The sequence below is a fragment of the Pristis pectinata genome, chromosome 10, assembly GCF_009764475.1.
Source record: "Pristis pectinata isolate sPriPec2 chromosome 10, sPriPec2.1.pri, whole genome shotgun sequence".
NCBI lineage: Eukaryota > Metazoa > Chordata > Chondrichthyes > Rhinopristiformes > Pristidae > Pristis > Pristis pectinata.
Genome location: NC_067414.1, coordinates 1,387,753 through 1,405,137, shown reverse-complemented (window position 1 = coordinate 1,405,137; position 17,385 = coordinate 1,387,753). Strand labels below are relative to the sequence as shown.

The 17,385-nt window shown below is 45.8% G+C and overlaps 1 protein-coding gene across 1 annotated transcript in view; it reads right to left on the bottom strand.

Annotated features, from left to right (window-relative positions):
* The window catches only part of arhgef10 (Rho guanine nucleotide exchange factor (GEF) 10), a 243,031-nt gene that overhangs the window by 58,100 nt on the left and 167,546 nt on the right, over positions 1-17,385 (bottom strand). The window contains exon 20 of the mRNA XM_052024835.1: positions 4,356-4,471. Coding sequence (XP_051880795.1) covers positions 4,356-4,471 — 116 coding nt within the window. The remainder of the gene's footprint in view (positions 1-4,355; positions 4,472-17,385) is intronic.

The window sequence follows — 17,385 nt, the reverse complement described above, 5'->3', positions numbered from 1 at the left end:
CACGGTAAATGTATCACTTATTGTACTCCTTTTCCATTTGAACCGACAGACCTTCCTCTCCCGCTACGTACATGAAATGTTGAAAGTTTGAGCTGATCTTAGCAGAGCTCGAGAGAACTCTGTTTAGGCCGCATTTTGAGTATTGCGTGCAATTCTGGTCAGCTCACTACAGGAATGATGTCGAGGCTTCAGAGAGGGTGCAGAGGAGGTTTACCAGGATGCTGCCTGGATTAGAGGGCATGTGCTATCAGGAGAAGCTGGACAAACTTGGGCTCTTTTCTCTGGAGCGGTGGAGGCTGAGGGGTGATCTGTTGGAAGTGTATAAAATTATGAGAGGCATAGAAAGGGCGGACAAGCAATATCTTTTTCCCATTATTGAGAGATCCAATACCAGAGGGCATGCATTTAAGGTGAGGGGGGTAGGTTCAGAACAGATGTGAGGGGTATGTTTTTTACTGAGAGAGTGGTGGATGCCTGGAATGCGTTGCCTGATAGGGTGGTGGAGGCAAATTCATTGGGGGCTTTTAACAGGGGCTTGGATGGGCACATGAATGAGAGGAAAATGGAGGGATGTGGGCATTCTGTAGGTAGGAGGGAATAGCCATGTCAGCACAACATCGTGGGCCGAAGGGCTTGTTCTGTGCTGTACTGTTCTATGTAGCACGTTATTCTCTTTGATGCCAACTACTCTCGTTACCTCGCATTCTTTAAAACCTACTACAAAATAACTTCCATTTATATAGCCTCTTTGATACAAAATAATGTCCCACAGAACAAGACTGACACCAATTCACAAGTGGAGGTACCAAGGTTGATGACCGAAAGCTTGTTGAAGGAGGCTTGTTTCAAGGAATGCCTTAAAGAGGGAACAGGAGATGGAGAGAGGGGGAGAGGTAAAGGGACAGAATTCTATAGCTGGGCTTTCTCTGATCTGAAGGTGATTAGAGAAATGGAGGAGATCTCAGAGGAAGGACACAGCAAACGGTGAAGGAGTAGTAAATACAAAGCAAAGTTTGAAGTCAAGCCAATGCTGAACAGTTTCCAGTGGCCGGGTCTGTATTCTTTGGATTTCAGAAGCATTAGGGGTACCTTAATTCAGATTTATAAAGGGCTCGACAGGGTAGATGTGAGATGTTTTCACTGGTGAGTCTCGAGCAAGGGGACATGGTTTCCAGATAAAGTATCGAGCAGCTAAGATGGAGGCAAGCAGAAATTTCCTTTCAGGGAGGGTGGAGAATGAATGGAATCCTCCACCCCAGAGGGTGTGGAGGCCGAATCACTGGACGTACTTCAGATGGAGGGAGATGCATTTTTGAAAGATCAGGGAACTGAGGGCTACAGGGATCTGGCACAGAAGAGGAGTTGAGGCCTGTGTAGATCAGCCAATGATGACATTGAATGGTGGGACAGGCTCAAGGTCTGGGTGGCCTACTCCTGCTCCTGTTTCCTTGTGTTCTTGTGTTGAACAGGGAAGGATGTGGAGACTTCAGAGACGGTGCAGAAGAGGTTCACCAGGATGCTGCTTGGATTAGAGGGCATGAGCTATAAGGAGAGGTTGGACAAACTTGGGTTGTTTCCTCTGGAGTGGCAGAGGCTGAGGGGAGACCTGATAGAGGTTTGTGATATTATGAGAGGCATAGATGGGGTAGAATGTCACATACTAGAGGACCTGTATTTAAGGTGGGAGGGGGAAAGTTTAAAGGAGATGTGTAGGGCAAGTTTTTTTTTACAAAGGAAGTGGCAGGGGAGGTGGTGCAGGCTGATACGACAGTGGCGGTTAAGAGGCATTTAGACAGACCTGTGAATGTGCAGTGAATGGAGGGATATGCACTATGTGCAGGCAGAAGAGAATTAGTTTAATTTGGCATCCTGGTTGGTGGAGCCATTGTGGCCTGCACTGTACTGTTCTATGTTCGAAAATATTTCCAGAGTTGATGGGCGAATGGGCAGAAGACACAGAATTGTGGATGACCTAGATGTTAGTCAAATAGCATTGAAATAAACAGCTGAAGTTATCTGAACCGCTGGGTTCAGATAATCGGCAGTGGACCCAGCTACAACACAAGTTATGATCTGGGATGCATTACCTAAAGGAGGTGTCTTAGCAAGCACAAACAATTTATGAACAGATATTGAATAATTACTTAAACAGGGGCAAAAAGGGAATGGACATAAATCAAATAACTCCTTCAAAGTGTTCGTACGAGCTTGACAGACCATATGGCTCGAGAAACCAACTGCTGGAGGAACTCAGCGGGTCAGGCAGCATCCGTGGAGGGAAATGCACAGTCGACGTTTTGGGTCGAGACCCTTCATCTGGACTGGAAGACAGAGGGGAGATAGTCGGTGTAGAGAGGTGAGGGGAAGGGGAGGGCCAAGAGCCGGCAGGTGACGGGTGGATCCAGGTGAGGAGGGGTGATGGGCAGATGGGGGAGGGGAGGGTGGGGATGGTGACAGAGGCTGGGAGGTGAGAGGTGGAGGTGACAGAGGGCTGCAGATGGTGGCATCTGTGCCTCTGTGCTCATTCTGTTACTTCCCCGTGATGGCTTTTGTTGTCGATTCTGCTGAATGGATCATTTTGGTCAACGTGTCTTTATTCTAAAATCACTTCTCTCCCAGTCACTCAAATCACAATTTCATCGTATGTCCTCAAGTTAGGTTCCTGCATGAATCAACTGTTGAGGACACTGGTCAGTTATCCATTCAATTCTGCTCATATCACTGATAGTTCCTGGATGGATTCATGTTGCCCTAGTTAGCTCAACATTGTACACCTTGACCTTCCAGAGGCTCTGAACTTGTCCTGTGTAAGTGCAGTGAAGTCTATTCCAACAGCACTGCCTCTGCAACCTCAGAAGAACTGTACTGAAACGTCTACAATTTCAAGGTTTGCGTGCGTGTATTTTACTGATGGCAGTGTGAAATGCTGAGCAGCAAACAATCTGCTCGAGGAACTCAGTGGGTCCAGCAGCATCTGTGGGGGGAAAGGAATTGTTGCCGTTCGGGTCAAAACCCCGCATCAGGACTGAGAGTGGAGAGGGGAAATGGCCGGTATCGAGAGGAGGTGGGGAGGGGTGAGGCTGGGGCTGGAGGTGAGTGGTGGACTGAGGACGGAAGTGGGTGTTGAAGGACGATGGGCAGATCGAGCCAGGTAGGGGAAGGGTGGATATGATTGTGAAAGGAGAGAACTAAATTTTCCAGAAGTCATATTTGATTCCTCCTTGGTGTGTACAAGAAGTGTAACACAAAATGGTGGTTGTTGGACAAAATGTTGTCAGCCTGCAGTGTGGGAGCGGTTTGAGCAGGAACAGGAGTGCACAGCCTTGAAATTAGATCATGGTGAAAGCATGTCCTTCTGCACAACATGCCATCTCTACGTGCTGTCTCAGTTTTTAAGTTATGTGCCTAGGCCGAAGGCCATGGGGGATACGAATGAATAGGAAAGTACTAGGGTGGTGGTTCTGAAGGGTATAATAAGGGGCTACAGCTTTGTGCAGGGGGACCTCGCCTTGGGCTGGGACCATGGTCAATGCTGAGGGACAGACTGACACAAGGCAGGACACCTGGGTTCCCTCCGGCACCATATCAGATCGGTTGATAAGTATTCTTGTTCCCTTTTGTATTTTATTAAGTATTCTTCTTTCCTTCTGTATTATGATCTTTATATAATGCTAATAGTTTCTATAACCTCTAACACGCGCACAGTGCCTCCTTTGTTGTGACTACCTGTTGCTACTGAATCAGGAAAGAACAAGGAACGAATTACACAATATTTTGTTACTGATGAAGACATGAAAAGCAGGAAGGTGGAGGGAGGGGGGTGGGAGGGGAGGGTGAAGGTGGAGACACTCTGGGGGGAGATAAGCAGGAACGCCAAGGGCTGCCACTGCTGGACCCTGGTGAGGTGATAATGGGAACCATTGGGGGAGGGGGAATGGGAGGTGGACCCAGAACAAGATGAGCGAGGGGGGGTGGGGAGAGCCGGTGGGTGAAATGTGTGCATACCAGGCAGATGGAACTGGGGGAGGGGGCATGTTCTGGGGAGGGGGCAGATCCGGAGGCGAAGGTTACATGGAATTGGAAAACTCAATGTTGATGCCATCGGGGTCTAGACTGCCCGGGGGAACACGAGGGGCTGCTCCTCTGGTTTGCGTTGGGCCTCACCCCGGCAGTGGAGGCGGCCGAGGATAGTCAGGTGGGGGTGGGGATGGGAGGTGAATTAAAATGACTGGCGACGGAGAGCTCGGGACAGCCGTTGTGGACAGACCGCTGGTGTTCTGCCAATCGGTCACCATTAAATGAGTCAACATCACAGAGAAAATGCTTGTGGAAGATACGGTCAGACTTTACTGTACCTGATAATTTCCTTTTAAAGTAGCAACAAGCTGTGCAATCTGGCCAACCACACTTAAATCGTGCATGAGGTTCTGCAAGTCCTGATACAGCTGGCATGGTCCCATGTACAGCTTGTCTGGAAAAATGACATTGAAATATATCTGAGACACAGATCAATGAAGGCATGCTGTAATGTCCTTCTGAAGGCAACGAGGTCTTGCCACGGATGACTAAATCATTCTGTTCAGAAGAAATAGTTTCCTTATCTTTCCATAGACTGAAGTAACAATGTCACCATACAGAAAAGAAACAGCAAGAGTGAAGACTGGATTGCTAAAACAGATTGTGTTTATTCGAATTATACGTGGGGACACTGGCCTCTCAAGCTTGTTCCATCCTTAAAGTCACAACCAATTTGCATCCTAACTCTCTCTTGGTTCCGTAACAGTTAATACCCTCGTATAACATAAAATACTGCTGTTGGATCTTCTGTCTTCAGTAGACAGTCACCATCCTTCCTATGTCTGAATATCAACAGCCAACAGTTCTTGGACCAAGGGCGCAGATGTTGAGGTTGGCTGATGGACCTACTCTCGGCATCCCATGGCATAGAACACAGTACAACACAGGAACAGGCCCTTCGGCCCACCATGCCTGTACTGAGCATGATGCCAAAAAGACATTACAGAAGTCACAGCCCTCAGTGATAAGTTGATAAGCACTGCATGTCACAGCCCTTAGTCCTTACTTCATCATGTACAGTTGCTTAGTGACCGTGATCACTGTCATTTGTAGCTACAGCTCTGCCTCACAGTGGCCACAGCCGTTATTACAATCTCCCCATCTGAAGGTGACTCTGCATCGTTTATCCCTCAGGAGACCATCGTTTTGCCGCTGAGTTCCCCGCAAGCTCTTACACGAGGTTATCGTACAGGAGTGAAAGGAACATCAGGGACATTCCTGGGCCAGAGCTTCACTTCCACAGGTGTTGAGATGTCCATCCAGGACCGGCAAAGCAGGAAGAGAAAAAGCCTGGGATGGGAGCCCTGTACAAGCAACATTTGGGAAGGTTCACCATCTCACATCAGTTACACATGTGAAATGAGTGTTGATCAAAGACCTGATAAAGCCGGCAACCTGACCTCAGGGGAGCGGAAGGAAGTACTGTTAAACATCCGCCGGAATGCAGCCCTCGTCCTCTTGTTCCCATTCAGCTTCTGCTCCATGAAAGCATCCTCCGGGTCCAAGGACAACAGCAGGATCTTCTCTCATGAACTACGACTCTCAGCACTGCCCACCTCAAATGCATGGTCGGCACAACATTGTGGGCCAAAGGGCCTGTACTGTGCTGTAGTGTTTGATGTGACTTGCACCCAGATGCAACTCCATCTTTGCTCTGTGGCCACACAATCATCGAAATGCAGAACGACATTTTAATCTCATTAGTTACTTCTGCTAAACAAACTGATTACTCTAATTAATGAGCCATAGACTCTGACAGCACCGGCTGACAATGAACTCACTCTGTGCTGTACCTAGAACATGGAACTGGACTGTGTAGGACCAGGCTCTTCGGCCCACCAAGTCTGTGCCGACCATGATGCCAATTTGAACTGCACATCTGCCTGTATGTGATCCATATCCCTCCACTCCCTGTATATTCATGTGTCAAAGGCACATGGAGGGAAGAAAAATAGAGGGTTGTGGGCAGTGTAGGAGGGAAGGGTTAAACTGATCACGGAGTAGGTTTATATAGGTCAGCACAACATCGTGGGCCGAAGGGCCTGTACTGTGCAGTACTGTTCAATGTTCTACCTATGCCACTATCGTATCTGCTTCACCAGCGTCCAGGTTTGTCCAACCTCTCCTTATAGCACATGCCCTCTAATCCAGGCAGCATCCTGGTGAACCTCTTCTGCACCCTCTCCAAAGCCTCCACACCCTTCCTGTAATGTGGCGACAAGAACTGCACACAATACTCCAAGTGCAGCCTGACCAAGGTTGTATACAACTACAACATGGCTTGTTGTACTTCAAAACATTTTGATAAGCTGCAGCTGGAATTTCCCTGATACAAACACATGCACATTTTAATAATGTATCCGTGTGCACACACATATATACATACACATCACCACGGTAATATTTTTGGAAGTTTCCAATCAGAACCGTAAGCAATTGAAATTGATGTTTGCTCTACTGAGAGTTACTGAGCAAATTCTCCAGCAATTGGTGACATTTTCTCGCCATTATAACAAATTAAAATTTGTGAGTCACCTAAGAAACTACTTAATGTCGAATGAAGTTGTTAAATGCCATGAGATTTCTTTATTAGTCACACGTACATCAAAACACACAGTGAAATGCATCATTTGCGTAGAGTGTTCTGGGGGCAGCCCGCAAGTGTCGCCACGCTCCCGGTGCCAACATAGAATGCCCACAACTTCCTAGCCTGTACGTCTTTGGAATGTGGGAGGAAACCCACGCAGACACGGGGAGAACGTACAAACTCCTTACAGACAGAGGCCGGAATTGAACCCAGGTCGCTGGCGCTGTAAAGTGTTATGCTAACCGCTACACTACTGTGTCTGCCATACAGTAAATAACACCAATATCTGGATTTCAAAAAGAAGTGTGGTTTTAGCACTGAATGACACAATGAGTAATCTTTCAGTGAGCATGTGGCAATTTCAAAAACAGGGATGCCCTTCCAGGTTAATGTTTGAGACAATGAAAACCTCGTATGAATATGTTGGGATGATTGTACAATTCGGTTGAACCACAATTTTGAGAAATCCTTCCCTTTTAAATAGCTTCATTATAACGTTGCACTTCAGACAATAGAATCCCAACAGAATAATGAATTGAAACCTTAGGGTTAAGTTTTTGTTATTGTTAAATCAACCTCAAGAACATGGTAAAACAGCAGAAAATGCTAGTATCTGACAAGACGTCAATGGGAGTTAAGTTGATTTATTTCCCACCTCAGGCATACAACCAAACACTTTATTACACTCCCACAGAAATAAACGTTCTCAATGAATCACTGCACTAACGGCGATGGATGGGTCTGTCTCCTCGATTTAGACAAATAAGTTTCAACCTCATCAGCTATTTAATGCAGGGTCTAAACTTTCAGTGACCAGGCCCATATACTTTGTGTGCCTTGCACGGTAACTGACAGGGCGCACAAAGTAACGATTGTTTTACTTGCAACCCTGTCAGTAATAAGAAATCGTCCATTTATTATGTGCAATACAAGAAAACACAGCCAACTAAGTACACCAAAAAGGAGCTTTATCAAAGGTTTTCCTTCCCAACTGCAAACAAGGGATGTGTTTCTACAGACTTAAAGCAGCAAAAAACATGAGCAATCACAGGAGAATGTGCTCAGTAGAGTGAGCAATTTCAAGGAGAACATCGTGTCCCCACCATGGGTATTAGGATTATAACCTTAACCAGCTTGATTAAAGCACTTACATTGTGAATTTAAAAAAACAGAACTAATTATTTAAATCTCAACCAGTTCATGTTATGCTTTGATTTTATCTGCATGATATCAATACAAAGTTGTTCTGCAACATCCACAATTCTTTCCAGTTTACATTCTCAATTTATAACTGAGATTTAATTTTAAATGGATTGATGCAAATTGTAAGCAATGAGGATAAATGACAAATATAGTAAAGAACCTAATAATTAGAGTTAAAAGGGAAGCAAATGTTTGTCTGAACAGTTGCTTTGTACATTACTTTGTGCAAAGGATTTTCTAATGCACCTTGCAACATACATTTGGGAAGGGTTAACATTTGGGAGGGAGGGGTTAGATAGATATTAGAGCAGGATAAAATGTCGGCACAACATTGTGGGCTGAAGGGCCTGTACTGTGTTGTAGTGTTCTATGTTCAATGTTCTATGTACATGAGGATACTTGGTACATTAAATCTTCCAACAAATGTCTTCTGAAGTTCAGGAATAGGTTTCCTCAGAGTGAATCTGCTGCATTTCATTGTACCAGCACGCTCGATTTAGTCCAAGACCCAATGGGAGCAATTCCCTGACAGTTAACAGCTCCTCCATCAGGTTTCTTTTCCATTATACCATAAGTTTGAACAGGCAAATGAATAAAAAAACTGAGCAGGCGCAATGGATCCAGGAATATGCTGTGTAAGACAGCAAGTACTTTCCATTAAAAGTGACCTTTCAAAAAATAAAACCACAATACTTTGAAATAAAGTTCATGCAACATTTCCTAGTTTGAATGAAATAAACCATCTCTTGAAATCCCAATTATAACATAAAATTAGCAAGATCCAACAGTAAGAGTTTGTCACATTTAGTAAGTGGAATGTCATACTCAAATGTTTTTGAGATGTTAGTGCAAGACAATTTCAATAAGGTTCACTATTTTAAAAACATTATAGATTTGAAGAACATCTGGTGCTTACGATATAGTATCCTCTACCATGGAGCAACCACACAGTGACTGGATGGCCCACTTTGTGAAGGTCTTGCGTTTCATCTGCAGGAGCGACCCAGAGATTGCAGTTGCTCGTCAATTTAATTCTCCATCCTACCCCCTCTCTGAACTGACTGCACCTTTCTGAACTGTTCTAACGAGGCCCAGTGTAAGCTTGAGGAGCGTGGCAGTGTGGAGGAGCAGAGGGATCTGGGGGTTCATATTCACAGTTCGTTGAAAGTTGCCTCACAGGTGGAAAGAGCAGTTAAGAAGGCCAATGGGATGTTGGCTTTCATAAGTCGCGGGATTGAGTTTAAGAGCCGCGAGGTTATGATGCAGCTTTACAAAACTCTAGTTAGGCCACACTTAGAGTACTGTGTTCAGTTCTGGTCGCCTCATTATAGGAATGATGTGGAGGCGTTGGAGAGGGTGCAGAGGAGATTTACCAGGATGCTGCCTGGATTGGAGAGTATTGACTATGAGGAGATGCTTAAGGTGCTAGGGCTTTATTCACTGGAAAGGAGGAGGATGAGAGGAGACATGATAGAGGTATATAAAATATTGAGAGGAATAGATAGAGTAGACAGTCAGCGCCTCCTTCCCAGGGCACCAATGCTCAAGACGAGAGGTCATGGCTTTAAGGTTATGGGTGGGAGGTTCAGGGGAGATGTCAGAGGGAGGTTTTTCACCCACAGAGTGGTTGGTGCATGGAATGCACTGCCTGGGGTGGTGGTGGAGGCAGATACATTGAACAGGTTCAAGAGCTTGTTGGATAGGCATATGGAGGAATGTGAGATAGAGGGATGTGCGGGAGGAAGGGGTTAGGTAGTGTGAGGGTGGTCTGATGGACGGCACGACACGGTGGGCCAAAGGGCCTGTTTTGTGCTGTATGGTTCTATGGTTCTATGGTTTAGCATCCATGTGGCGACACTGCAGCCTTCCTGTCTATCCACAAGTTCAGGTAACTCGCTCTCTCTGTTGGTATCAAAACTGACCAGATGTGTAGGTCATCCACCTGCAATAGGGGCTCAGTGCTTCTCTCAACGTTATCGCTGATTTACTGCGTATTTCTTCCTGGTCTGCATTTCACTGCTTCAGATCTCCCTCCCTCTCTCTCCTTATTAACCCATAAATCCAACAGCTCTCCCCACAGCAACCCCGACCTCACTCTTGATTTTCATTTGGATGCAATGGCATTGTTCGTGAAAAAAAATTCACTAAACTGCAGGTGGTGGAAATTTGAAATAAAAACAGAAAATGCTGGAAACACTCAGCAGGTCAGGTAGTGTCTGTGGAGAGAGAAACACAGTTAATGCTTCAGGTGAAAGATCCTTTGTCAGAACCGAGCAAGAGGAAAAAGCAGTTTTAATGACAGGGAGGTGGGAAAGGGAGGAATACGATGAGGGACACCTCTGATAGGGTGAGACCAGGGTGGCCATGGGAATAATTTGTAAATGAAATCACTGATAGATAGGTTAACAAGGATACTGCGTGTGTGTGTGTGTGCGTGCGCGTGTGTGTGCGCGCATGCGTGTGTGCATGAGAGAGCGAGAGAGAGAGAGGGAGAGAACACACAAACAAGGGAACAGAAAAGCTGTGAATAGAGGACACTTAGAGAGAGAACACAATTAAAGAAAGCAAAATGGCACATTGTAGGAAATCCCCGGAGCATCAGGCCGTGCTTGTGGAGAGAAAAACTTGATTGCAGACGGAGGACTCACTTTACTGTGTCAAGCTGAACAAAGTCCATGCATTCCCTCTCCAGACAACTAACCTGTCAGTTTAACAAATCACCTGCTGGATGAACACATCGATCGTCTCAACCATGCCATTCACGCTAACTACAACCACCCTGGTGACAATGGAACAAACATTGGGGAATTCATTTCAGGAACATTCCCTGCACATGTGCTTCATTCCCCAAACCACCCATCCTTGCTCTCTCTGCCTCTTGTGTTGGAAGTTGTTTCCTTACATGTTGACACTCAGCATTATGTGTGTCCATCATTGCCATTCCTGTACACCAAACAATGGTGGAACAATTTTCAGAAAGCTGCTTCACAATTTCCCGACATTTTAGGTTTGGACTCGGTGTGGATCTGATGGATACTTCTGAAGCTGGAGAGAAGGTGCAGTAGATCCTCTGCCTCTGACACCACCAGCATGTCAAACTGTGCTACAGATATGGAGCCTAAAATAACATCAAATAGCAAAAATATCCCTGCTGCCCAAACATGAATTGCAGACACACATACTCCTTGATACTTCTTTCTATTGCAAAATGTAAACGTATATATTTGACGGCACGACATGGTGGGCCGAAGGGCCTGTTTTGAGCTGTATGGTTCTATGGTTCTATATATTTGTAGGTCAGCAGACAACCTACACAATTAAAGAAAACAAATTCAGAGACAAATAATTCAGTCAACAACAGGAACTTAAACAAAAGCGACTCGAGGTTTTAGGTGCACAGTTACATTAACCATCTCTGTGTTAGCTCAAACCAACCAGGTGGCTGCAGTTTCCATGTCAAGATACAGAAGTATCAGTGAGAAATGACAGACTGGTAGTAACTCAGCAATGCCACTTGTACTCAATCTAAAATTACCTGTCAATGCTTCCACAGAAAAATTGTTAAATATATTAAAGTCTATTCACGGTGATCAGAATAAAAGAGGTTTTTTGTGTAAGCTGATGGTGTGCTTCGGGGAACACCAGGCTTCTGTCATGCATCAGTCTTCAATGAGCTACTAAAGGAGAAAGCTCCGCTATTTTCAAGGTTGCTTTGTTTACAGCCACTTCTTCATCACCTTCATGGAGTCCGACGAGTGGTCTTCAATCCTGCCCATCACCAGTTGGTTAGCGAACTAGCTTATTCTTGAATTCAAAGGTCTATGGATCTTTGATTATTGATGCACATCAACATCAGTGAAGGGGGACACGGCGGGTGGAGCCACTGCTTCACAGCCCCAGAGACCCGGGTTCGATCCTGACCGCCGGTGCTGTCCGTGTGGAGATTGCACGTTCTCCCTGTGACCCCGTGGTTCGTCAGGTGCTCCGGTTTCCTCCCACATCCAAAAGACATGCGGGTTGGGAGGTTAATTAGCCGCTGTAAATTGCCCCCAGTGTGTAGGTGAGTGGTAGGAAAGTTGATGGGAATGTGGGGAAATAAAATATGGGATCAGTGCAGGTTTAATGTAAATGGCTGGCTGCGGTCGGTGCGGACTCGGTGGGCCGAAGGGCCTGTTTCTGCGCTGAATCGCTCTGTGACTTAAATGTGAAATTCAAGGGCCTAGCTTCTGATGCAAAATACTTCCTTCTTTTGCAATGACGTTCAGTAAAAGCAGAGTCACTTCAGTCAAGTGAATTGTTACCGGCATTCAGAATGTGACAGGAACAATTTATAAAGCAGTTGGAAATCTTCATTCGTTTATCAACTTTCAAAGCTACTTCAATAATGATCACACGAACCCCTGAAAAATACAGACATCCTTCTATACAGCAGAGTGCAAGATAAGGAAATCACTGTGGATTTCACAGCCTCCGTCACTTGCAGAGACTTTGTGACTTCTTGAAATTTCGCAAATCTAATCACGATAATTCGGTGGCTGCATTAACACAGGGAACATCGCACGGTGCTGGAGACTGAGGGGTGACCTGACAGAGCGTTTAACATCATGAGGGGCACAGACAGGCTGAGCGCACACAGTCTTCTTCCCAGGGTTGGGGAACCAAGAACAAGAGGGCACAGATTTAGGGTGAGTGGGGAAAGACTTAATAGGAACCTGAGGGGCAACTTCTTCACCCAGAGGGTGGTCAGTATACGGAACGAGCTGCCAGAGGAAGTGGTTGAGGCAGGTACATTAACAACATTTAAAAGACACTTGGACAGGTCCATGGATAGGAAAGGTTTCGAGGGATATGGGCCAAACATGGGCAAATGGGACTAGCTCAGGTAGGCACCTCGGTCAGCATGGATGAGTTGGGCCGAAGGGCCTGTTTCCGTGCTGTATGACTCTAACACCTAACTCCTCCTGAGCAGTGGCCAAGGTTCGGCCAATCCACAAAGCTGCCCAATAGATACCCTGCCAACCGTACCTCATCTGTTCACATTACACTTCAGTCTCAGCTTTCAGACATTGATCTCCTCAGGAAAGGAAAGGTCTATCCAGGATTTCCAGGAAAAGGGAATCGAGTTACAGAATGACGGAACTTGGGGGGAAAAGAGGGGAAGTGGGCAACCAGATGGGTTGTCCAGGATGGGTGGTGGGATAATCCTTCCTATCGATTCAAAGGAATATCCTCAAAAGAGGATACCAAATGCTTTTTCAAGCATATAAAGAGTAAAAGACAGGCAAGAGTGGATATAGGACCGATAGAAAACGATGCTGGAGAAATTGTAATGGGAGACAAGAAGATGGCAGAGGAACTGAATGAGTATTTTGCATCAGCCTTCACTGAGGAAGACATCAGCAGGACACCGGACACTCAGGGGTGTCAGGGAAGAGAAGTGTGTGTTGTCACGGTTACAACAGAGAAGATACTCAGGAAGCTGAATGGTCTAAGGGTGGATAAATCTCCCGGACCAGATGGAATGCAGCCTCGTGTTCTGAAGGAAGTAGCTGTAGAGATCGCGGAGGCTTTAGTAATGATCTTTCAAGAATCAATAGATTCTGGCGTGGTTCCGGAGGACTGGAAAATTGCAAATGTCACTTCACTATTTAAGAAGGGTGCGAAGCAGCAAAAGGAAATTATAGACCTGTTAACCTGACATCGGAGGTTGGGAAGTTGTTCGAGTCGATTGTCAAGGATGAGGTTACGAAGAACCTGGAGGTATGTGACAAGATAGGCCGAACTCAGCACGGTTTCCTTAAAGGAAAATCCTGCCTGACAAACCTATTGCAATTTTTTGAGGAAATTACAAGCGGGCTGGACAAAGGAAATGCAGTGGATGTTGTGCATTTGGATGTTCAGAAGGCCTTTGACAAGGTGCCGCACATGAGGCTGCTAAACAAGGTAAGAGCCCATGGAATTACAGGAAAGTTATGAGCATGGATAGAGCATTGGCTGATTGGCAGGAAACAGGGAGTGGGAATAAAGGGATCCCATTCTGGTTGCTGCCGGTTACCAGTGGTGTTCCACAGGGGTCTGTGTTGGGGCCACTTCTTTTTATGTTGTACATCAATTATTTGGATTATGGAATAGATGGCTTTGTGGCTAAGTTTGCCGATGATACAAAGATAGGTGGAGGGACGGGTAGTATTGAGGAAATGGAGAGTCTGCAGAGAGACTTGAATAGACTAGGAGAATGGGCAAAGAAGTGGCAAATGAAATACAACGTTGGAAAGTGTCTGGTCATGCACTTTGGTAGAAGAAATAAATGGGCAGACTATTATTTAAATGGGGAGAAAATTCAAAATTCAGAGATGCAAAGGGACTTGGGAGTCCTCGTGCAGGATACCCTAAAAGTTAACCTCCAGGTTGAGTCGGTGGTGAAGAAGGCGAATGCAATTTTCGCCTTCATTGCTAGAGGAGTAGAATACAAGAGCAGGGATGTGATGTTGAGGCTCCATAAGGCATTGGTAAGACCTCACTTGGAGTAGTGTGTGCAGTTTTGGGCTCCTTATTTAAGAACGGATGTGCTGACGTTGGAGAGGGTTCAGAGAAGATTCACTAGAATGATTCCAGGAATGAGAGGGTTAACATATGAGGAACGTTTGATGGCTCTTGGGCTGTACTCAGAAGAATGAGGGGGGATCTCATAGAAACATTTCGAATGTTAAGAGGCCTGGACAGAGTGGATGTGGCAAAGTTGTTTTCCCATGGTCGGGGAGTCTAGTACTAGAGGGCACGACTTCAGGATTGAAGCGCGCCCATTCAGAACAGAGATGCAGAGAAATTTCTTTAGCCAGAGAGTGGTCAATCTGTGGAATTTGTTGCCACGGGCGGCTGTGGAGGCAAAGTCCTTGGGTGTATTGAAGGCAGAGATTGATAGGTATCTGAGTAGCCAGGGCATCAAAGGTTATGGTGAGAAGGCGGGGGAGTGGGGCTAAATGGGAGAATGGATCAGCTCATGATAGAATGGCGGAGCAGACTCGATGGGCCGAATGGCTGACTTCTGCTCCTTTGCCATATGGTCTTATGGAATCCAACCTTTTCTCCTCGATTCCCCAGAAGCATGGGGAAAACAGGTTCCCTTTTATGAAACGTGAGAAAGGAGAAGAGATGTACTGAGACACAAGGAGGAGGAGGAAAACTGAAGAGAGAACGATACGTGTCCACCCACGGGCTGGGTGGGGAGAAGGAAGCCTCACTGCCGCTCCTGTGGATTGTATAGGTTCCACTTACTTTTTGACGTGACGTGATTGAACAGACAGGAGGTATTCAAATCCCTGGAAACGATGCTGACACGGGGAGTAAGTACAGGATTCAGCGCCTTCAGCAAAGTCAGACCAAACCCGCTGAGAGTGACGCTCATGCTGGGGAGGGGGAGTACATAAGTACAGCAGGCAATGCCTGGATGACGATGGAGACCCTCTATACTCTTCATGGACATGACCCTCCCCACCATCGAGGGCACCTTCAGGAGGCAGTGTGGCATCCATCATTAAGGATCCTCACCACCTGGGACATGCCCTCTTCTCGTTACTACCATCAAGGAGGAGCTACAGGAGCCTGAAGACCCTCACTCAGTGATTCAGAAACAGCTTCTTCCCCTCCGTCATCGCAACAGTAATGAAACTTTCATTTTCACAAGTTGTTTCCAAGACAGTCGTGGCCTTGTTGTCCCATCACGTAGCTGGGTCTACACTGGCACAACAGTTGGTGTTACTGCTGCATCTGTGTCCCTGGCGATGGGCGGATCTACTCAGCTCCACACCAGCTCACGGTTTATTAACGTTTCAGTGCACAGTGACAGAAACAACACGAGGTGAAGGAAATGACTGACACTAATTTACCGACTTCATGTGCTCTAATTTTATATTTGAAATCTGGGGCAAAAATAAGAAATGTCACTGGAAAAACCAATCAAACCAACATATTTCAATCTTCCTGCTAGTAATCCGCATTTACAAATCAGATTACACCTAATGCTGATGAGGTCTGTCACAGGGAACCAGAGCTTGCACAATACACACATATGAATACACTTCTCTAAACACATCTGCACTCAAATATTTCACTGCATTTGCAGAAATTATAAACTGGGTTCAATTGGTATATAGCCTAGAATTGTTCTTCTAAGAAGTGGTATATCAGATTTAATGAACAACTTTAATGTTTTCTTGACTGAAAAAATATTTGTTCCACACAGTGGAATCAGCAGAGAAGATTTACTAGAATGTTGCCGGGTCTTCAGGAGTTCAGTTACAGGGAAAGATTGAACAGGTTAGGACTTTATTCCTTGGAGCGCAGAAGAATGAGGGGAGATTTGATAGAGGTTTACAAAATGATGAGGGGTATAGACAGAGTAAATGCGAGTAGGCTCTTTCCACCTAGATTAGGAGAGATAAGTACGAGAGGACATGGCTTTAGGGTGAAAGGGGAAAAGTTTAGGGGGAACATTAGGGAGAACTTCTTCACTCAAAGAGTGGTGGGAGCATGGAACGGGCTGCCATCTGATGTAGTAAGTGCAGGATCACTCTTGAGTTTTAAGAATACATTGGATAGATACATGGACAGAAGAGGTCTGGAGGGTTATGGACTGGGTGCAGGTAAATGGGACTAGTGGAATACCGTTTCAGCACAGACTAGAAGGGCCAAATGGCCTGTTTTCTGTGTTGTAGTGTTCTATGGTTCTTCTATAGTTCTACAGTGAAATATTCTGTACCAAATTTTGAACAGCAAATGTCAAATTGTCAGCTGAAATTTCTCTGCCTGGAAGTCTGAGCCCAACACAGAGCTGGCACCTCTGAGGCCTAACAAACAGCTGGCAAAACTTTAGCTGGACCACATTTGGCGTGTCGTGTGCAGTTCTGGTCGTCAAGTTACAGGAAGGGTGTGGAGGCTTTGGAGATGGTGCAGAAGAGGTTCACCAGGTTGTTGCTAGGATTGGAGAGTGGTAGCTATAAGGAGAGGTTGCACATACTTGGGTTGTTTTCTCTGGAGCGTTGGAGGCTGAGGGGAGACCTGAAAGAGGTTTAGAAAATAATGAAAGGAAAGATAAGGTAGACGGTGAGAGTCTTTTTCCAAATGTCAAAATGTCAAGTACTAGAGGACATGCATTTAAGGTGAGAGGGGGACAGTTTAAAGGAGATGTGTGGGGCAAGTTCTTTTTACACAGAGAGTGGTGGGTGCCTGGAATGTGCTGCTAGGGGTGGTGGTGGAGGCAGATACAACAGTAAGCGTTAGACAGACGCAGGCAGAGAATGGAGGGATATGGATCATGTGCAGGCAGATGAACATAGAACATAGAACACAATGTTGTGCCAACATTTTATCCTGCTCTAAGATCGATCTAACCCTTCCCTCCCACATAGCCTCCTATTTTTCTATCATTCATGTGTCTATCTAAGAGTCTCTTAAATGTCCCTAATGTATCTGCCCCCCACAACCTCTGCCGGCAGTGCGTTCCACGCACCCACCACTCT